Source organism: Sus scrofa, chromosome 10, assembly GCF_000003025.6.
Source record: "Sus scrofa isolate TJ Tabasco breed Duroc chromosome 10, Sscrofa11.1, whole genome shotgun sequence".
Lineage (NCBI taxonomy): Eukaryota > Metazoa > Chordata > Mammalia > Artiodactyla > Suidae > Sus > Sus scrofa.
Genome location: NC_010452.4, coordinates 11,362,474 through 11,384,973, shown reverse-complemented (window position 1 = coordinate 11,384,973; position 22,500 = coordinate 11,362,474). Strand labels below are relative to the sequence as shown.

The following is a 22,500-nucleotide window of genomic DNA, read 5'->3' as shown; positions in this document are numbered from 1 at the left end:
TCAAAAACACTTAAGTAGAATGTTAACTGATGAATTTTTAAGCCAATTTGTAATTGAGAACAACAACAAAGCAAGTCCACAACTTACATCTGTTGGAACCTGTAGCTCTTCTTGGGTGTATTCATGGACTACTCGGATTAAATCCTTTGGAAAATATCCGAAAGTACGCCCAACCTATATGAAAAAATGGGCAAAAGAAATGAAGATCAGTCAAAAGTCTGTGTAAGAAATATACGTGAGAGACGTCTCAGCAGTGAAAAGAAATACACAGATAGGGAGACATAACCACAAGAGGTAGATAATTGCTATTCTGTTTCCAGGGATTATTATCCCAAAAAATGAAGTACAGAACATTAAAAGGGCAACTTTTCTAAAACCACTGAAGTTTTCTTTCAACATTTAGCTTATTACTAAACAAGACACCTAAAGTTAGATTTGTGAGGTAGACACATCTGCCTAGGAGAAAATTATTACGTATTATGTGATTAAAACTATGCAAACCAAAGCTGGTTATAGACTTTTCCAAATAACCCCTAACAAGAAGTTCTCTGCAAATTTCACAGCATCACTCGTAAACCGATACCTATAAGTCTTTCTTAAACCAATAAACAACACCCAAGAAGATTAATAAGTAAAAAGAATATGAAACGTCTGAAATGCATGGCCACTACAACAAAAGGCAGAGATTTATTGATATCATGGGCTGTACTAGCTTTTTCAAAGACTAAATTTTCAAGTATTGGGGGAGAAAATACAATTCATATGAATCTACACAGTTAAGCTTTAGTTTCATGCACAGTAAACCTCTATAGAAGATTATCCCGTTCCTCTACAGGGCTAACAGCTAAGATATATTGTGTATCCTCCTGAGAAACGTACACTGCCTTTTATTAGCTACAGTCTGAAAGGGACGGCAGATCTCTTTCCACTCATTAAAGACTGATATGCAGATCCAATGCCCCCAAAGGAAAAGAAAAAAAAGCCATTTTATCACCGACTCATAAAATATCCTCATTACGAGTGCTCTGGTTATATCTGGCAACTATCTAAAAAGCAAGGTTTAGTGAAATACTGCCTTGAAGATTAGATAAGAAAGGGCAATTTAAAATGCTACCTGGCAGCTAAAAGTCTGAAACTCTAAGAAACCAAAAAAAACGGAAGGATGAAGACTAAGAAACAGAAGCAAGAATCACTTTGAAAGCTAAGGAGAGAGAGTTTTTAATTTCCTTAAGTATAAGATTCATGAAATGAGAGGAGAGACTGAGGAAAAATATACTTGTGTTCCTTCTTCCTTCTCAGGAAAATTCTACTTTATTAAGAGAATCTGGAAAAGGGAAAGAAACCAGAGATATGAGGAGAAAGGAATTGCATTTATCTCTGTGTAATCTTTGTCAGCTGAGCCCATAGGTCATAAAAAAAAAGCTCCGTGCGTATTTTTACAGCGGGTGGGTCTCATTTTTATGATCTGACAGAAAGATGCAAGGATCAGGGGCCCTTCTGCCTGGAAGTAATCTTTGTGATCTAATTTTGCTTCCGGATATCATCTCTGCCAAGGAACGGCTGATTCGATTTGGGAGAAAATAAAAAGAGAGAGAAGAAAAGAAGATGGTTTCAAGAGAATGAATCTGCATAAACTACCATTAGGACAAAGGTAAGTGAGAAGCACTGCCCTGAAAGGAAGGATTCTTAAGGGGAATCAGACACAGGCCCTGCCACGACAGAGCCGAGACAGTGCGCACGTGCACCCCAGCACAGCAGTACAAGGACAGCCACACGGGCAGGGCACACAAAGTGCCACCTAGAATCGGCGGATGGCAAAGATCCCTTCTGGCTGGGAGCTGAGGGCAGTGTAGCCCCACGATGAGAGTCGGGAGCCAGAAAGACTGGCCGTCTTTCTGGAGGGGGTTATGGTCGTGAGCAGAGGTCTGGAGGAGGGAAATTACAAAGTCAAGTTCATTATTCCAATGCTCCAGCTTCACAGCAATACAAAAAACGCAGCCTGGGGACTTGGAAAAAAATGTTCCAGATGTAAAGACTATGGAGAAATCGCAGGACTTGAAAGAAAGAGACTAGATTCTTCCCTGTCTGTGGCGATTCAGCCAGATCCTACCTGAACAGTTGGCTTTTCAAGATTCCTCCCAGGGAATCTAGGTTGCCAACAAAAGAAATCTACTGGTGGTTCCTGTGGTGGCTCAGAGGTGATGAACCCGACTAGGATCCGTGAGGACGTGGGTTGGATCCCTGGCCTCGCTCGGGGGGTTCAGGATCTGGCATTGCTGTGAGCTGTGGTGTAGGACACAGATGCAGCTTAGATCCTATGTTGCTCTGGCTGCGGTGTAGGCCCTAGCCTCGGAACCGCCATATGCCACAGGTGTGGCCCTAAAAAAGGCGGAAAAAAAATAATAAATGAATCTATTTTTCCTAGTGGGGGAGTCTCACGCCATCTTTTTTCTGTCATTTATTTGGTGTTTTATTGAGAGTAAAATATTTCCTATTTGGGACTGGGTGTATCTCGAAGTTTGGACAATTCTAAGGGCATTTAGGACTCTTACTACTTTCAGTAAATAAACAGTATACACATCACACTTTTGAAAAAGGACAGTAGCTCATAAGCCTCCTGATCAGGTCACTCCCAGTGAATTTTCTCATTAAAAACATCAAAGCTTGGAGTTCCCTGGCAGCCTAGTGGTTAAGGACTCAACATTGTCACTGCTGTAGCTTGGGGTACTGTGGTGGCTTGAGTTTGATCCCTAGCCATATACTGCGGGCATGGCCAAAAAAAAAGAATTCAAGGCATGACACAGTCACTAATTTCCATGTCTGCTGGGAGCAGAGCTGCTGGGGGGACCCAACCAGAGCTATTATCTGCAAAGCAGGAAAATGATGCCCTAGAAGTTCCAGACAAAACAAGCAAACAAGAAAGTATACAGTGAAAATGACATTTTTGCTTTTTTAATAGAAACAGCGCACATGATCGGGCAACTGTTCCCTGAGCAGCTCGTTTTTCACAAATATTAATAATTTAGAAAAAAAGAGGAGTTCCCGTTGTGGCTCAGTGGTTAACGAATCTGATTAGGAGCCATGAGGTTGCGGGTTCGATCCCTGGCCTTGCACAGTGGGTTAAGGATCTGGCGTTGCCGTGAGCTGTGGTGTAGGTTTCAGACATGGCTCGGATCCCATGTTGCTGTGGCTGTGGCAGAGGCCGGCGGCTACAGCTCCGATTAGACCCCTAGCCTGGGAACCTCCATATGCCACGAGTGCCGCCCTAGAAAAGGCAAAAAGCCAAAAAAAAAAAAAAAAAGAAAAGAAAAACACGTAAAATCAACTCTAAATGGGAACGCCTCAAACACCATCTAGATTAAGTCTAATGCCCGTGAACCCCCCCTTCTGCAAACAGTGCAGTTACTCTTCAGGCTTCACCATCTCAGCCTTGACTCTGTATGGGGCAGCCAGGGCTGGGAAGGCCTAGAACTTGATGCTGAGGTGCAAGAGCCACAAGCAGTCAGTTCTGTTGAAGCCCTTCCTCTGTGTGCCAAGCCTGGTGCCGGCTGGGGACACAGAATCACCCTCTGTTTTCACGGTCTAGCAGAGAAAACAAGTTAACGCCATCCAAGACCCCCAGAAAACAAGTTACTTCAATCTAGAGTGTTAAACAAGCCAATGAAAAGGAAGAAAATAAAGCATGCCAAAGCGGTACTTACACTTCCAGCCCAAACTTCAGGTGATCCCCCTGCCAGTTTATAGTAGACATATACAGGGTCACCTTTTTTAAAATTCACAAAGCGACAATCCGGTCCTGTAAAATCTTCCAGAGCCTCGCCGCGGTACATTAACACTGTATGTAAAAGGGAAAAAGAAAGAAGCAGAAATCAGGATTCCACTTCCGTGGTCTCTGCTGATTTATCAGGAAACGTACGATGTAAACAAGCAGGGAGCTTCCCCTGTAATCTCTGGAACCAGTCCCTTTCCATCCACACGCTCAAGCATCTCCAGAGCCTTACGGAATCTGAATCACGACAGGGGAGGGAAAGCATCCCCCGTTGTTCTCCCCGGATAAGGCTGGGAAACAAAACGCAATGGCCACTGCCACGCGTGGCTGCTCTCAAGTGAATCTCTTAGTTTCCTGTCTAACCATCCAGTCTGCAGCCTTCGCTGTTTCATAATCATCATGAAAAGCTTCATTCGGCAGTTGGGTAGATTGGATCACAGATGCTGCCTGGCTACCTGTCAAGGTAATAGGTAGGTGGGGAGAGCACCCAAGAACCCCCCAAGGGGTCAATTAACTTGAACTAAGCACGAAGAGGCCCTGTCTTTAAGTGGCTGAAATGGCAACTGCGCAGCAGTAAACACTTTCATTTGCAGCCAAGCTGCTCTCTCCTTACAGCATCTGGTTAAATTAAGGAGAAAGGACATCACATCCTGTTATGGACCCAATCATAGGACAAAGTAATATCTTCTGAAAGCATATACGCCTGACAATATTCAACAGTAAGAAGGTTTGTTTATTTCTAGAAACAAAATCAAAGTGGACAAGTGGCTTATGTTTCTAGAAACACAATCATGTGTGGCAGGGACGAGCGTAAGGACGAGAACTGTTTAGTAGTTACCTTCAGTCTTAAAATGCAGGCCTTAAATCACACGCGATCTAGGAACTGGTAGAAGCAGTATTTTTCTTTTTGTTGACCAAACACACAGTTTCTAATGTAATATGGAATGCACAATAAATGCAATTAAATAGCAAAGAAAAAGGATGAAACGGAAATAACACTTTTTCTAAAAGCTAAACAGCAATAAAAGATACATTAAAACATATCTTTAAATAAGTTATTTGAGGGATAAACATGGGGGTTATTTGGATTTTGAAGCTAAAATCTGATTATTTTAATACACTTCAGCCTCCTAATTCAGATATAATTAGATAGATGAGAGGCCAAGTTGAAGGTGATGGACAATTTAAGACTGGGGATTTGAAGTTCCCTGTTGTGGCTCAGTGGAAACAAATCTGACTAGCACCCTTGAGAATGCAGGTTTGATCCCTGGCCTCACTCAGTGAGTTAAGGATCCCGGGTTGCCATGAGCTGTGGTGTAGGTTGCAGACGAGGCTCAGATCCTGCGTTGCTGTGGCTGTGGTGTAGGCTGGCGACTACGGCTCCAATTCGACCCCTAGCCTGGGACCCTCCGTATTGCAGCAGGTACAGCCCTAAAAAAGCAAAAAAAAAAAAAAAAAAAAAAAAAAAAAAAGAGGCTGGGATTCTCTCAGAATCAGAAATGGCAATGTTTCTCTTATTTCACCCTTGGAAGATATCACTGCAGATTTATAATAACAAATCAGATGACAACATACTGCACACGGTGACACAGCTATCTGAAAAGCACACAAGGACAGCCCACACGCGCACACACGTTACTAAATAAACACTTTATGCAACACAACACAGACCCAGACCCTGCCTGGCTGCAGCCTGTTGTGCTTGGTTACATCTGCTTGGACTCATGCCATTTTCTCAAATTATGTGACAGCTACGGGCCCTTCCAACACCCTGTGGCCTTTCCACACTGAGGAAGCATCCACACAGAGCGACTGTCCAGGTAAGTGGTGTTGAGGACCAGACAGGCCAGTGCTGGAAAGCAAAGAACAGCAAATATTTTGCCAACCCTGCTGGCTACTAACCTGGATTGACTCCAAGAAAAGAAGGGAAACAATCATGGAAGTTGCGCCCCTTTTGCAGCATTTATTACATCAGGTCTAGGGTTGCCTCTAGGAATGGCTTAAACGCAAATCAAAGCAAGCCTCCTTTCTTGAGTGGTGGAGCAATGATACAACTCTTCAAATTATACAATTTGTTTCTGGAATAACACCCATTTCACTATAAATAGCTAACCGTAGGCTCTGGCCTTTCCAGAATGAACAGTTCCCCAGGTACTGACAACAGTATATGAACAAGCGTTTCCGAAGTGGTTACCAGTACGTTACAAGGTTATCTGAAACGGACTGGGAAGCCGCAAGGACGGCAGTGGTCCTGCAAACACACAGGAAGAGCCTCCAAACACAAGTGACTAAGGCTCAAGCTGGCTGGGTTTATAAAACCCCTGGAGCATGCATTATTTTTACTTTAACAACCCTCTTCTTCTCAGTCCGGGGAATCTCTGCGCTCCTCACCAGCAGCGGCACCCCCGCCCCATCCCCAATCCGCGAATGGGGAACAATTCCGCTTCCTGCGCAAAGAGGAGGCTGCCGGTCCCAGGTGGCCGATGCAGAGTCTCCGCCTCTTTCGAGAGCGCAAGCTTTTGGCCCTCCCGGCGCCCCCCCGCCTGGCTATTTGCAGGAAGAGCCTTCCAAGCACAGAAATGACAGGATCGAGGCAGAGCCGGGGCGGAGACCTTGGAATACACAGCACGCCTGGACTCCGGGCTCGTCCCAAGCCTAAACTCCAGTCCCAGTTCGAAAGGCGTCCGAGCCCCGAATCGGTGGGAAGCAGAAGAGCGAAGGGAGCCTCTCCCGAGCCCCCACTGGCCACTGCGCAGGGAATACGCCCCCTGAGCCCTTGGCCTATCTGCCCCCGGACTGCACTCTCCGAGGTCCCCGCGGCGGGGGCAGGAGAGCGCTGGGATGCAGCGTGGGAGCCCAGGACGCTCGGCGCGCCACCCCAGCTCGCCGGAGCCAGGGCAGCCCGGGGAAGGAACCCTGGGGGCGGCCCTGGGAAACCGGGGGCCACCTCCGACCGCCCACCCCCGCCTCCGTCAGCGAAAGAAAAATGAAATGCCGGCAACAAGTGGGAGGCGCAGCCCCCACGGCCGGGGCCGGCCGGCCTGGGCGCCCGCAGGGCCGGAGGGGACAGAAGCGGGGACCCGGCTCGCCCCCCGCGGCGCTCCGCCCAACCGCCCTGCGACCCCCGCCTCCCCGCGCGCCGGGCACTCACTGCTGCATTCCTCGTCCGCGCAGACTTTGTCCTGCGAGAAGCGCCGGCCGGGGGCCGGCTCCGGCTGGCCCGGCACCGGCCAGGGCGGCCCGAGCAGGAGCAGCCAGAGCAGCAGCCCCGGCGCCGCAGCCATGTTGTGGTCACTCGCGGAGCGGGTGACGCGGAGGAGGAGGCGGGCGGCGGGGCGGCGCCCGCCGGGGTGTGGGGCCCCGAGCGACACGTCAGCACGGTCTCGGGAGGGGATGGCCGGAGAGGGTCCTAAAGAAGCCGGAGGAGGACAAGCGCGCCCACCTCCTCGCCTAGGCCTTCGCGGCCGACTGCTGCCTTCGCGGCCGACTGCTGCCTTGGCAACCAGGATTCTACCTCCTCCCTCGTCCAATCGCCGGCCTGTGCCCTTGTCCCTACGCAGTGGACCCTCGGCGAGATTCCACGGGTCTCGCGCCCCTCTCCGACCTTGGGCCCCCCCTCCCCCCGCGCTGGTCCAACAAGTCTTTCTTGACCCCTTCTCGCAGCTTCAGATTTCTGGTCGGTCCCCAAGGGGCTCACCGTCACCACCCCATCCCTTCTTGGTTTGGTACCTCCTTTCCCGAAGGACCAGATCCCACCCACGATTTACCACTGCTGGTGTCCAGTTCGGCATCCCCCTCCTTCTGACTCCCAGGGCGTTCTTGGGGCCCCATCCCATGATCCCCTCAAATTAGGAAAGGGAGCTGTGACTCTGAGGGAAATTAGAGCGGTGGCCTGCTCAGTTATTTTTTTTTTTTCCCCACGCGTCTCCTGCTAGCCCTGGAGATGGGAGTGGCCCTGGGTCCCCCAGGCTGAGGTCTTCAGATTCTTGGGTCTATATCCTAACAGAAGAATAATTTAATTCAATGCAAATGTGTTGAGCTTCCCTTACGTTACAGGCTACCACGTTAGGACAGAGGCTGGACAAAGCTCCAGGATGATGAGCGGAAAGGTGTAGGGTTAACAGACAAGCTATCTGGACTTCGTGTAAAGAGGCCCACAATTTAGTGGAAAACAACTCACATCAAAAGGACTGAAGATTAAGTAGTTCCTGTCCTGGCTCAGCAGAAACAAATCTGACTAGTATCCATGAGGACGGGGCTTTGATCCCTGGCCTCGCTCAGTGGGTTAAGGATCTAGCGTTGCTGTGAGCTGTGGTGTAGAACTCAGATGCCACTTGAGTCTGGTGTGGCTGTGGCTGTGGCGGCTGTGGCGCCTGTGGCGTAGGCCTGTGGCTGCAGCCCGGATTAAACGCCTAGCCTGGGAACCTCTATGTGCCACCAGAGTGGCCCTAAAAAGATCCCCCCCAAAAAAAGACAAAAATAAATGTTAGAGAATGGAAAAACACTTCCTGAGCATTTTCTTTATGCCCAGATGTCATTCTAAGGTCTTCATACGTAGTAGCAATTTGTTTAATTTTCACAATAGCTGGTGCTATTACCATTCATTTTCCAAGATGAGTACATTGCATTTGTCTGTGACCTGGCGCTTCTCACTATAGCCTCTGTCAAGGCTATTCATCAATGCTGAGAGCCAATCGCATCTGTTAGTTGGTTTCCCGAACTGGAGTCCTTAAAAGCAAGTGAAAGAATGTGGCAGGTCCATGCAATCCATAATGTTGAATAAAGGAAAAGGTGAGAAGGAGATGTTCACAGTTGTTTATCTCCAGGGTCATGAGATGCTCCACTGGTCCCACGGTGTCTCGAGAGAATGTACAATGGGTCAGGTGACTGTCCAAGCAATAGTGCCTTTAGGAGTTTCTCCATTTCTTTTCTACTGTGTTTCTTGCTTTGGAATCTTTGGTGTTTCTAACATGCATCTTCAGCTTAGTATGTTGGAAATCCAATTTCTCATTTTCTCTCTCCAACCGTGCTCCTTTCAGCCTTCCTATTTCAATGACGGGCCCTTTAATTCTGTCTTCCAGGGGTTCAAGTCAGTAACTTACAAACCACCCCGGATTCCTCTTTATCTCACGTGCCACATCCAATCCATCAGACAATCCTGTGTACTCTTTACTTGAATAGCTTTACTGAGCTGGAATTTACATACAATAAACTGCACATATTCCGAGTAGACAATTGGATGAGTTTTGACACGTATACACTCATGAGACCAGCACTAGAATCAAGGTAGCTAACTTCTCCATCACCCCAAAGAGTCCTCATGCTCCCTTGCAATCCCCGCCCCCGTCTCCTGTCTACCTGCCTGTCTCCAAACAACCTTTTGTTGCGCTAGATGACTTACAATGTCCAGAATTTGATATAAATGGAATCATACATTGTGTACTCTTTTTTGTGTCTGACTTCTCCCATAAGCATTTGAAATACATCCAGAAACTGACCACGTCTCACCATCTCCTACGCTAACACTGCGGGCTAAGCCACCATCCTCTCACACCTGAAAGACGGCAGGCTTTCTCCCTGTTCTCTGCTTCGGCCCTGCCCTCCCAAAGTCTACTGTCTCAAGAGCAGCTGGAGGTGTTGAGTCATGATATAAATGTGATCGTGTCTCCTCTGCTCAAGTCCTTCCTCTGGCTGTCCACTTCCAAATAAAAGGCAGGGATGTCACCATGGATGGCCCTGTCTTAGGTGGCCTGACCCTGTTCACCCCTTTCCCCCTCACCTCCCAGCACTCTCCCTCGGCTCCGCTAGTTTCACTCAAACCCGCTAAGCCTGGTCCTGCGCCAGAGCATTTGCACTTAGAATTTTCCCTCCATCTGGAACAGTTGCCCCAAATAGTCTGCTTGGCTAGCCTGTTCCCTCGCTTCATCAAGGGACCGTAACGACACAGGCCTTCCCTGATCACCTACATTAAGCAGAGCTTCCTCCCGTGATACCTAGCCCCTCCCCCCACTTTATTCTTTAGAGCAGGTGCCACTCACCTCACGTTCGTCTATTTGACTGCCCCCCCCCACCCCAAATACAAGCTTCAGGGGAGAAAGGACTTTGTCTCTTTTGTTTGCTATGCAACACAAGCTCCAAGGAAAATGTCTGGAATGTACGTGGTACTAAGCAAATGACTTGTGGGATGAACCCACGAATCCCTCACGTATTATAAGTGCATTACACTATGAACCTACATGGAGCCTCCACATATAAGTAGTACTAAGAGAGAATATGCCATGAGAACAAGGCATCTTGTGTCTTCCCTTCGGCAGCATCCTCAACACAGAAAGCAGAACTTGGAACAACTGACAGAACAGTGTAAATCAACTATAATAAAACATTTTTAAAAAAGGAACTTGGCATACATTTGTTGCTGATTGAGGGCATATTCGTTGTAGAGGAAGTGAATGAAATTGCCCTGTAATTTTGTTCCTGTGTACCACCAGAATACTAACACAGGCAAAGAGTCCATTTTAATCTTTCTTATTTCTATTTAGAGTGATAGGAGTTCCCTGATGGCCTAGCAGTTAGGGGTTCAGCGTTGTCACTGCTCTGGCTGAGGTCACTGTTGTGGCATGGATTCAATTCCTGCTCTGGGAACTTCTGCATGCCATAGGTGTGGCAAAAAAAAAAAAAAATCGAGTAATATTAATGATAATTCATTGATGGAGAAAGCAAAATTCCAAAATGACCTAACTGCATATCACTTTACTATTATTTACTTTGACTGATTTTTCACTTTTTTTTTTTTTTTGTCTTTTTAGGGCCACACCCACAGCATATGGAGGTTCCCAGGCTAGGGGTCTAATCAGAGCTGTAGCCGCCAGCCTACACCACAGCCACAGCAATGCAGGATCCGAGCCTTGTCTGTGACCTACACCACACTTCACGGCAACGCCAGATCCTTAACCCACTGAGCGAGGCCAGGGATCAGACCCACAACTCATGGTTCCTAGTTGGATTCATTTACCCCTGCCCCTAGCCTGCTCCTGAGCTACAACGGGAACTCCTGGACTGGGTTATTTCTGATAACTTCAGTGTTACTTCTTCTGAATGTTCCTGGCGGGCACATGGGAGGTTTGCAATGACATATGTTATTACGCTGTCTTCTGTTCGTCTCAGATGTACTTGTCTTGTTGTCTCGATCAGGTTGCACATTCTTTAAGGTCAGGAACATTCCATATCTTGTATTTTTCTGCCCCCACGCCCCGCCGCCGCTGCCCACCACCAAACTGGACACATTTGTGTTTTGACTCTTACTCAACCTTTATTTAGTGGAAATTCCATTTGAGGTGTTAGCAAATAATATACTTGGGATTTGCGTTTATGTCGAGCATCAGTTTTAAGTGCTCCAAGTAAAAATGAATGCTCTTTCCTCCACTATAATTATATGTATGCTGGCAGGAAGAATTACCACCACCACTCTCACTGTGGTCAGCTGAGAAATTTTTTTTTCTAATTATCCACCAAGCTGGTTAATATCTTTATAAGGTAGAAAAGACAAAAAATAAATAAATAAATAAATTAAATAGAAATAAAAATAGAAATAACCCAGCCTGTTTCCAGAGTCCAGAAAATGATATAAGATGTTTTTAAGGACTATAGCTTCCAACCTAAATGCAATAACAGGAAAAGTATTTAACCTACCTCTGTGCTTCAATTAAATATACAGAAAACTGGACAAAACATTCAGAATGATAATTTTTAGAGACTGGACTGCAAGCAGTGTAGGACACCGATCCCTAAAATAAGTGGAACAAATGAAGTGAGTGCTATGACTATCCCAACTTACTCCCCAGATGAAATTTCCAGGCCACAACCAGAAAAGGGAAACTCAGACAGATGATCTCCTCGCGTTGAAAAGACAGATTTGAAAGTTTGGGGCGGCTGACACAGCTGGAATGCCTAAGGGATGGGTACAGGAGCGAAAGAGCTGCGTGGAGAAAAGAGAACCTGGCAGCGTGAGCTCCAGAGACCTGCGGAGGGCTTCCTTCAGAAAGTCTTCAAGACAAGCGCCCATGTGTAAGGAACTACTTGAAGTCAAGAAAAGAAGCACCAGAGAGGACAGGGGGAAAACTCATTGGAGCAGAGAACAATTTGTATTTTCACCAGCTGTACCATGCAGTGTATCAGGCAGAGTACTTAGTAAAAGGGAAAAATCGGCCTAAGATCTAGGGCTACTCTTATCCTTAACAAGGCTTGAAAACAAACCTTGAAAAGATCAAAATGTTTCCAAGTAAATTAACTGCATCCCATCAACTACACTTTAACTTTAAAAAAGATTCTGTAAGAAAGTATAAGCATGTAAAAGAGAAACATCAAGGATATGAAAATGTTCCAAATCATACTTCCATGAATAAATCAATGGCTGACATGAAAGATACACTGGAGGGAATTTACATCGGATTAGGCACTGCAGAAAAAAATACTAGCAAACTTTAAGACATAGCTACATAAACTCTCTAAAATGAAACACAGAAAAGAGACTGAAAGAAGAGGACAGAATATCAGGGGGGGCACTTTCAGTAAACCCCATATGTGTGTGATTGGGGTCCCTGAGGAGGTGGGAGACAGAAAACACGTTTGAAGAAAAAACAAATGAAACTCTTCAGGTTTAAAAATGAAAAGACACATAACCCATTTAAAATGGGCAAATAATCGGAATAGAAGGAGGAAAAGAAAGAAAATACACAATGGGCAATAAGTAGATGAAAAGATGCTCACCACAACTAGCCAACAGGAAAACAGAATTCAAAGCCTCCATGAACTACCAAAACTACAAGCAGCTATCACTTCACATCCACTAAGAGGATCAGAGTGAAAAAAGATAGTACCATGTTTTGGCAAGGATATAACAAAATCAGAGTTGTCACAAATTGCCGGCAGAGGGAGTTCTCATTTCGGCTCAGCAGGTTAAGGACCCAACTAGTATCCGTGATGATTCGGGTTCAATTCCTGGCCTTGCTCAGTGGGTTAAGGAACCAGTATTGCTGTGAGCTGTGGTGTGGGTCACAGATGTGGCTTGGATCTAGTGTTGCTGTGGCTGTGGCACAGACTGGCAGCTGCAGCTCTGATTCAACCCCTAGCCTGAGAATTTTCAAGGCTGTGGGTGCAGCCCTAAAAAAAAAGACAAAATAAAATAAAATAAATTGCTGGTAGAAATGTAAAAAGGTGTAGCCTCATTGGAAAATGATCTCATTATTCCTCAAGACTTTAAAGGTAGAGTTACCATATAATCTAGAAATTCCACTTCTAGGTATATAACCAAGAGTAATGAAAACATATATCCACAAAGAACCTTGTACACAAATGTTCACAGCATCATTATTCATAATAGCTAAGAATGGAAAACAACCCAGATGTTCGTCCAACTAATGAATTAGTAAATAAAATTTATATCAATATGTTGGTAAAAGGAAGAACAGTAAGGGGAGAATAAAGTACTAATACAAACTACAACAGGAGTGACTCTTGCAAACACTGTGTTAAGCATTGTTAAGAAAAAAATCCATCCACAAAAGATCACATGTTGGGGAGTTCCCTTCGTGTCACAGTGGAATTGAATCCAACTAGGAACCACGAGGTTGTGGGTTCAATCCCTGGCCTCGCTGCTCAGTGGGTTAAGGATCCAGCGTTGCCATGAGCTGTGGTGTAGGTTGCAGACGAGGCTTGAATCTGGCGTTGCTGTGGCTGTGGTGTAGGTCAGCAGCTACAGCTCCTGTTAGACCCCCTAGCCTGGGAACCTCCATATGCTGCAGGTGTGGTCCTAAAAAGACAAAAAAAGACCAAACAAAAGATCACATGTTACATGGCTCCATTTATATGAAATGTTCAGAATATACAGATTTATAGAGACAGAAAATAGATTATTGATTGCCTAGGGCTGGCAGAGATGGGGGAGTTGAGGAAGGGGTGACAGATAAAGAGACGAGACTTTCTCTTTGGGGGTGGTGAAAATGTTCTAAAATTGACTGTGGTGGTGCACAACTCTGCGATTATACTAAAAAACATTGAATTGTTCACTTCGAATGGGTGAACTGTATACTTAAATGAATTACATCAATAACACCAACAAGAAAAGAAGATTCCCATGCCAAAAAGCAAATTTCTCAATATGCAAAACAAAACAAAGCAAAAAGATGGTGAAATATATTTTCAGATACACAAAAACTAAAAGAATTACTCATTACCACATCTACACTGCAAGAAATGTTGAAGCCTTTCAGCAGAAAGTAAATATCAGATAAAAATCTGAATCTACTGCAAAGAATGAAGAATATAAGAAAAGTATTTATGTGGGCAAATATAAAACATATTTCTATTTTAAATACATAAAATATGAAATAACTTTTCTTATTTAAAAATATCTTTAAATGATAATTAACTGTTTAAAGCAAAAAGAGTGACACTGTACTGTGATCTTTATAACACATGTACAAGTAAGATGTAGAAAAGCAGGAGAGGAGAAATGAAAGTATATTATTCTAAAGACCTAAAACTACAAGGGAAGTGCTAAAATATCACACAAAGGTATACTGTAATAAGCCAAAGATGCATATTACGAACTGGATCGGAACAACAACAAAACCATAAGACTTATGCCTAGTGAGCTAACAAAGAAGATGACACATTCTCAATTAATCTAAAGGAAGACAGAAAAAGAGGAGAGGAGAACATCATTTGTTCTACAGATGAAACAAACAGAAAGCAAATAGCATAGATTTAAACTTAATCTTATCAATCATCATATTAAATGTAAATTGTCTAAACACCCCGAGTAGAAGGCACAGAGTTTCATATTCCAATTTTTATTTATTTATTTTTATTATTTTTATTTATTATTTATTTATTTATTTATGTGTTTTTGGTCTTTTTGCTATTTCCTGGGCCGCTCCCATGGCTTATGGAGGTTCCCAGGCTAGGGGTCCAATCGGAGCTGTAGCCACCGGCCTACACCAGAGCCACAGCAACGCGGAATCCAAGTCGCATCTGCAACCTACACCACAGCTCCGGCAACGCAGGATCCTTAACACACTGAGTGAGGCCAAGGTTCAAACCCGCAACCCCATGGGTCCCAGCTGGATTCGTTAACCACTGCACCATGATGGGAACTCCTCGTATTCAATTTTTAAAAAGCAAGATTCAACTATATGCTTCCTACAAGAAACAAACTAAATATAAAGGCACAGATAGGCTAGGAATTCCCACTGTGGCACATCGGAAATGAATCGATTAGGAATCATGAGGTTGTGGGTTCAATCCCTGGCCTTGCTTGGTGGGCTAAGGATCCAGCGTTGTTGTGGCTGTGGCGTAGGATGGCAGCTGTAGCTCCAAATCAGTCCCTAGCCTGTGAACCTCCATGTGCCATGGGTGCAGTCCTAAAAGGCAAATAAATAAATAAATAAATAAAGGCACAAATAGGGTAAATGTAAAAAAAAAAATGAATCAAGATAACACTAATCAACAGGAAGCTGTAGTAGCTACATTATTATTAGACAAAGTAGATTTCACAGCAAAGAATATTACCAGGGTAAAGGAAGTTATTTCATAATTTTAAAGAAGTCAACTCACTGAGAGAGTATATCAATTTTAATTGTTTATCTATTAAGAAGGCTTCGAAATACATGAAGGAAAAACAGAACTTATGGGAGAACTGCACACATTCACAATTACGGCTTGAAATTTCAACATCCCTCTCTCTCTCTCAGTAACAGATGGAATAATTAGACAAAAAGTCATTAAGGATAGAGAAGACTTAAGCAATAGCATCTTACCTGACCTAATTGATATCTATAGACCAAACTACCCCCAAACAGCAGAATACATATGATTTTGAAGTGTGTGGAACACTTACCATGACATTGTGAGACATAGAACAATATATTTTTTAAAATTCAAAACTTATACAATGTTTGTTGATCACATGCAATAAAAATTAATAACAAAAACATTTTGGAATATAAATAACAAACTTTTAAATAACTCATGAGACAACAACAAAAAAATCAAATAGGAGGAGTTCCACTATGGCGCAGTGGGTTAAGGATCTAGCATTGTCCACGCAGCAACTTGGGTGACTGCTGTGCTGAGGGTTTGATCCCTGGCCTGGGAAATTTCGAATGCCATGGACAGAGCCAAAAACAAACGAGCAAACAAAAACCCATAAACAGCTCTGAAATTAACTAGTGGCTAGGAGAAAAAAATATTTGCCAACAACAACAAAAAACCCCCTCCATATCCAGCTAGCTTCACTAATGAGTTCTATCAAACATTAAAGAAAGAAAGGACACTAGTTGTACACTACAAACTTCTCCAGAAAATTAGAGGGTGAAATATATTCAAACTCATTCTATGAAGCTATTTATTTGATAACCAAGCCAGAAAATAACTGTGTAATAATAACACTGCAAAAGCCTTCGTGAATGCAAAAATTCTTAACAATTTTAGCAAGTAGATTCCATCAATACATAAAGAATGCAGCACATCACCAACAAGTGTGTATTATCATGGAAATGCAAGGTTATTTTAACATTCCAAAGCCATTCAATGCAATTTGTCACTTTAACATTAAAAAAAGAAAAACAATGCAATCATCTCAATTGATACTATAAAATATTTGACAAAATCTTACATCTGTTCTCAATAAAAACTCTCAGTACATTGGAAATACCTAAGAGGTATTGTGGATTTGGTTCCAGAGAACAGCAATAAATCAAATATCAAAAATAAAAGATGGGAGTTCCTTTGGTGGCTCAGTGGTTAACAAATCCGACTAAGAACCATGAGGTTGTGGGTTCGATCCCTGGCCTCGATCAGGGGTTAAGGATCCGGTGTTGCCATGAGCTGTGGTGTAGGTCACAGACGTGGCTCAGATCCTGCGTTGCTGTGGCTGTGGTGTAGGCTGGCAACTACAGCTCCAATTAGACCTCCAGCCTGGGAACCTCCATATGCTGCAGGTACAGCCCTAGAAAAGACAAAAAGACAAAAAAATAAAAATAAAAATAAATAAATAAATAATGAAAATGAGTTCCCTTGTGGTGCAGCAGTTTTTTAAGGTTCTGGCATTGTCACTGCAGCCGCTTGGGGCCCTGCTGTGGTGCGGGTTTGATCCCTGGACTGGGAACCTCCACACAGCACAGGCATGGTCCATAAAAAGCAAATATCACAATACGCAAGTCACACATTTTTTTTTTTTTTTTTGGTTTCCTAGAGCATGCACAAGCCATGTTTACCCTATATTGCAGTCTTCTGTGCGTAACAGCATCAAGTCTAAAAAAGGATATACAGTAATTTAAAAATACTGTACTGCTAAAAAATACTAACCACATGAGCCTTCAGTGAGTCATCATAGTGAAAGCAAAGATTACTGACCACAGATCACTATGACAATGTGATAATGATGAAACAGTCTGAAGTATTTCAAGAATTACCAAAATGTGACGTGAAGTGAGCACATGCTGTTCAAAAAATGGTATCAGCAGACGTGCTTTACACAGGGCTGCCATGAAATTTTAATTTGTAAAAAACACAAGATCTGGGAAACAATAATGCAAAGCACAAGAAAACAAAGTATGCATGTAGAAGGAAACTTCCTCAAATTGATCAAGGGCTTTTACAAAAAAACCTACAGTTAGTATCAGTCTTATTGATCAATGGCAGAACATTTTCCTTTAAAGATCAGGAAGAAGTCAAGGAGGCCTGGTCTTACCATTTCGATCCTACATTGTACTAAAGCATCTAACCAGCGAAAGAAGGCAAGAAAAGTATAAAAGGCCTAAAAATTGGAAATGAAGAAGTGAAATTTGCAACGACTATATAGACTATCCTATGGAATCTACAAAAAGCTCCTAGAGTTAGAGCGTTTGTTAAGGTTTCAGGATACAAGAACAATATGCAAAACTTAATTGTGCTACTACATGATAGCAATGAATAATCAGAATGTGAAATTAAAAGTATAATACTTTCTGTTTTGCTTTTTAGGGCCACACTAGCGGCATACGGAAGTTCCCAGGCTAGGGGTCAAATCGGAGCTGCAGCTGGAGGCTTCACCACAGCCATGGTAACCCCAGCTCCTGAACCCACTGAGGGAGGCCAGGGATTGAACCCACATCTTCATGGATACTAGTCAGGTTCATAACCCTCTGAGCCACAACGGGAACTCCCACTACAATACTATTTATAGTAGCACCCCAAAATGAACTATTTTGAGGTAAATTTAACAAAACATGTGAAAGGGAGTTCCCTTCGTGGCTCAGTGGTTAACGAATCCGACTAGGAACCATGAGGTTGTGGGTTCGGTCCCTGCCCTTGCTCAGTGGGTTGCCGATCTGGCGTTGCCATGAGCTGTGGTGTAGGTTGCAGATGCGGCTCGGGTCCCGTGTTGCTGTGGCTCTGGTGTAGGCCGGTGGCTACAGCTCCGATTCGACCCCTAGCCTGGGAACCTCCATATGCTGCGGGAGCAGCCCATGAAATAGAAAAAAGAGCAAAAAAAAAAAAAAAAAAAGGTGAAAGAACTGAATACTGAAAAGTATAAATTATTGTTGATGAGAATTAAAGAACTAAATAAATGGAGACCAATACCAGATTCATGGATTGGAAGACTTAATATAGTCATAATGTCCATGATCCTTAACTGGTGTGTAAATTTAATTCAATCCCAATCAAAATCCCAGTAGATTTCTTTGCAGAAGTTGACAAGCTAATTTAAGATTTAGGCAGAAGTGCAAAGGACATATGATAACCAAACACCTTTGAAAAAAGAGAAAAAAATTGGAGGAGTTATATTAACTTTTCCTAGACTTATTACAGTTATATTTATTATAGCAGTGTGGTATTGGTATAAGCAGACACAAATCAGAGCTGCAGCTGCTGAACTACAGGGCAATGCCAGATCCTTAACCCACTCAGTGAAGGCAGGGATCGAACTCACATGCTCATGGACACTGGTAGGGTTCATAACCCGCTGAACTACAAAGGGAACTCCCATAAGCTATCAGACTTTAAGTAAAGGGAACATATAATAAGTAGAATTTAAGCAAGTATCCTGTTGTGAAGGCCAAGGAGAATGAAGATTTGCAGGCCAGTGGAGGTAAACCCTTTCCCTACAGTTAAAAAGCCATGTCAAGAATTCCTGCTTGGGCTCAGCATGGTGTCGGAGAGGACGTGGGTTCAATCCTTGGCCTCATTCGGTGGATTAAGGATCTGGCATTGCCACATGCTGCAGCATACGTTGCAGACGTGGCTCAGATCCGTTTTGTTGCCTTGGCTGCGATGTAGGCTGACAGCTGCAGGTCTGATTCAAGCCCTGGCCCAGGAACTTCCCTATGCCACAGGTGTGTCCATAAAAAGAAAAAAAAGCCAAGTCAAAGTCATGTTAAAGGGTATGTCCCCCTGAGCATGAGTCACATACAAGGCAAAGTCTTCTATCAGCATGTACTGTTTGTCTAGTCCTGACAAATATTATTCCAATTTGTACTGAACAAACTCAAACATCTTTAAGGAACATATAGGCTTATATAGAAGTTCCTGTTTCCGGTTCTGTCTAGTTTACCTTGGCACTATTTTCATGGAAGTCAAATATTTGGTGCTTTGAACAAATACAGAACAAATTCCAGGGTGGAACCTGTACAACACAATTTCCACAGTGGAGACTGTTTGGCTTAATCTATTTACAGGTTTCAGATAGGAATTGCTTCCATACTAGGACAACAGCAGAGGCAGAGAATGTCGTCCAAAAAAGCATTAAACTAGGTATCAGAAGTCTAATTGTGTGACCCTAGGCAAGTTGCCAACCTCACTGAGTCTCAGATTCCTTGACTGTAACACTGGGGTTAGTGGTAAAACTTCACATTTCTATAAGAAGCAATGAGATAACTGATTAAAATGTGGCCCATCACTGTTGTTTAAATAATTAAAAAGCAAAATCTTAAGACTCTTACAACCAACAGGGATGGTGATGGTACCAGAGTCTCAGTCAATCAATGACTTCATCTCAGAGGAGAGATTTTTTTGATAGAAACCTACCCTGGAAATTGTTCCCTTCTTACTAAAACACAGAATGGAGGGTAACAGCCCCACCCCCAAAAGTGTGCTTATTGGTCAAAAGTGCCTCCTGGAAGGAGACACTGAGAGCTAAGAGGGAGAAAGTATGCTCTAGGTGTAACGTACAACCTAGCAGACCTGTTACAGATCATACACAGCAAATTTCCTGAATCTTTAGTATTTTGATTGACACACATCGTACAAACTAGGAACAGGAACGTAAATACCATCATGAAGATCGTACTCGAGTGGGTACCAAGCAACTGCGTACTCAAAGAGTGGTTCTTTGCAAGTACAAAAGCTCATCCCAATTCCAATTTAATTCTACATGGGATTCGAAATGGCATGGAACACATATTCGATGATGTCAAACCAGAATGATTAAATAGAGAGTCTAAAAAGGGGGGGTGGGGTGGAGTTCCCATTGTGGCTTAGTGGTAACTAACCTGGCTAGTATCCATGAGGATGCAGGTTTAATCCCTGGCCTTGCTCAGTGGGTTAAGGATCCGGTGTTGCCACGAGCTGTGGTGTAGATCACAGATGTGGCTCTGATCTGGCATTGCTGTGGCTGTGAGCAGGCCAGCTGCTGTGGTTCCAATTCAATCCCTAGCCTGGGAACTTCCATATGCCGAATGTGCAGCCTTAAAAAGAAAAAAAAAAAAAAAGTCATCTTATTAAGTTGCTCTTTAGCACAATGCAATCTTTTTGTTCCTTAGGATATGTTTTCTCTTAGATTGGAGTCTAGAAGTCTTTTGTATGTTTTGCTTTATTTTTTAAATTTAATTAATTAATTTATTTGTATTTTTAGGGCCAAACCCGTGGCATAGGGAGGTTCCCAGGCTAGGGGTCTAATTGGAGCTGTAGCTGCCAGCCTACACCACAGCCACAGCAACACCAGATCCGAACCGCATCTTCAACCTACACCACAGCTCAGGGCAATGCCGGATCCTTAACCCACTGAGCAAGGGCAGGGATTGAAACTGTGTCCTCACGGATGCTAGTTAGATTCATTTCCGCTGAGCCACGATGGGAACTCCATGTTTTCCTTTATGTTTGCATTTCTGTTATACCATTTCCTTTTTTAAAATATTATTTATGGTATTTGGTGTGATATAGTATCATTTTCTTTTTACTCTCTTCCCTCTGACACGTTTTCAACCAGAAATGTACCATGGAAAAGGGAACAAGTAGGTAGAGCATGTAAAGATATTTGTTCTAACTTTCTTTTACCTATTGTCTGAGAATGTTTAGGTAAATCAAATTTCTTCCCCATTTTTTTGTGGGAGTATGAATTTTTAGCTAGATAAAATCCATTCTAGATTGGTTTTGGTGAAATTATACCTCACAGTAAGGAAAGAAATGTAACTAGACCAAATCTTTAGACTAGAAACTTGTGTCTATGTTATTTAGTGTAGGTGTCCCCCTGAATCACAGCATCACTTAGGTCAGCCTTGTCTGTGGAGCTTGTGCACAGGCTTGAGTGAGGCCGGATTTTTGACACACAGAGCAGCAGAATTTTCCTCACAAGCCCATGGTTGCTGCATAATGTTACTGAAGACAACATACAATCAAGTATTTCAGCATTTTAAGGAATCCCTGTACAAACTCTTACTAGACCCTTTGATCGTCTCTACAATACTGTGATTCTGCTGAAATAGCTCACTTTCAGGTCGGGGGAAACGCAAACGTTCCTGCGGGAGCCTAATTCATTATCTCTGTAGACTTAGTTATGAACCAAATTGTTTTAATGACTTTCAAGCTGCCTCTCTTTTACTTTCATTACTGAGTCCTGGTTCCATTCTCTGATGCTAGGAAAAGTCTGACCCTTCCTTCACAGATAAAACCTCCAAATTTTGAGTTCCCATGGGTCTTTAGTTTTCCAGGATTATCTTCCCTAGAACGCCTCAATTTCCCCTCGTTACATTTAACCACTTTACTTTCGACTCCCTATCACATTAAGTTTGTCAGCGTTCCTCGTGAAATGACCCCAGAGGACTCCATGGAACCAACTCCAATGAGAAGGAAAACGATATTCTTGCCCAAATTTGGCGGAGGCAGCCACATAAATTAAAAGTTAACACTTTAATAAGAGAAAAAAGATCTCAAGGAAGAATTAAAAGCCCATGCGGGAGTTCCGGTTGTAGTTCAGCCAGCCGGGCTAGTATCCACGAGGATGCGGGTTCCTTCCCTGGGCCTGCTAAGTGAGTTAGGGGCCAGGTGTTTCCAGTGAGCTGTGATGTAGGTTCACGCGGCTCGGATCTGGCGTTGCTGCAGCTGCACGCTGGCAGCTGCAGCTCCTATTCCACCCGTAGCCTGGGAACGTCCATGTGCTGCAGATGCGGCCCTAAAAAGCGAAAAAACAAAAAGCCTCGGCAAAGATTTATCTTGTTAGAATCACAAGCCACGCCTCCGACGCTCGCTGAGTGGGCGCACAAGCCACGCAGTAGCCGGAAGGTCGCACGGAGAACTACTCAGTTAAAGTGACATTTCGGTGTTTTGACTGTTACCCTTTTCCAGGCGGCCTTCCTCTGCTCCAATCTTGACTTGCAATTAAAGGCTCCCATTCTTCCCGCTGAGCACGTCTAGGAGGAACACCTGGGGCCACTCCAATGGGAAAGCGGCAGTCCACGGCTACTTCCGGGTCACGT

At 43.8% G+C, this 22,500-nt stretch overlaps 1 protein-coding gene across 5 annotated transcripts in view; it reads right to left on the bottom strand.

Moving 5' to 3' along the window:
- The window catches only part of MIA3 (MIA family member 3, ER export factor), a 66,356-nt gene extending 43,871 nt beyond the window's left edge, over nucleotides 1-22,485 (bottom strand). For 2 of the 5 annotated variants that reach the window (XM_021064133.1, XM_021064134.1), the window contains exons 1-3: nucleotides 6,921-7,081; nucleotides 3,702-3,835; nucleotides 88-174 (exon numbers count right to left, since the gene is read on the bottom strand). In XM_021064133.1, the coding sequence (XP_020919792.1) occupies nucleotides 88-174; nucleotides 3,702-3,835; nucleotides 6,921-7,053 (354 nt within the window). In that variant the 5' untranslated portion in view covers nucleotides 7,054-7,081. Of the gene's footprint in view, nucleotides 1-87; nucleotides 175-3,701; nucleotides 3,836-6,920; nucleotides 7,148-22,359 lie in introns of those variants that run through there. The other 3 variants (XM_021064137.1, XM_021064136.1, XM_021064135.1) reach the window with 3 other exon arrangements.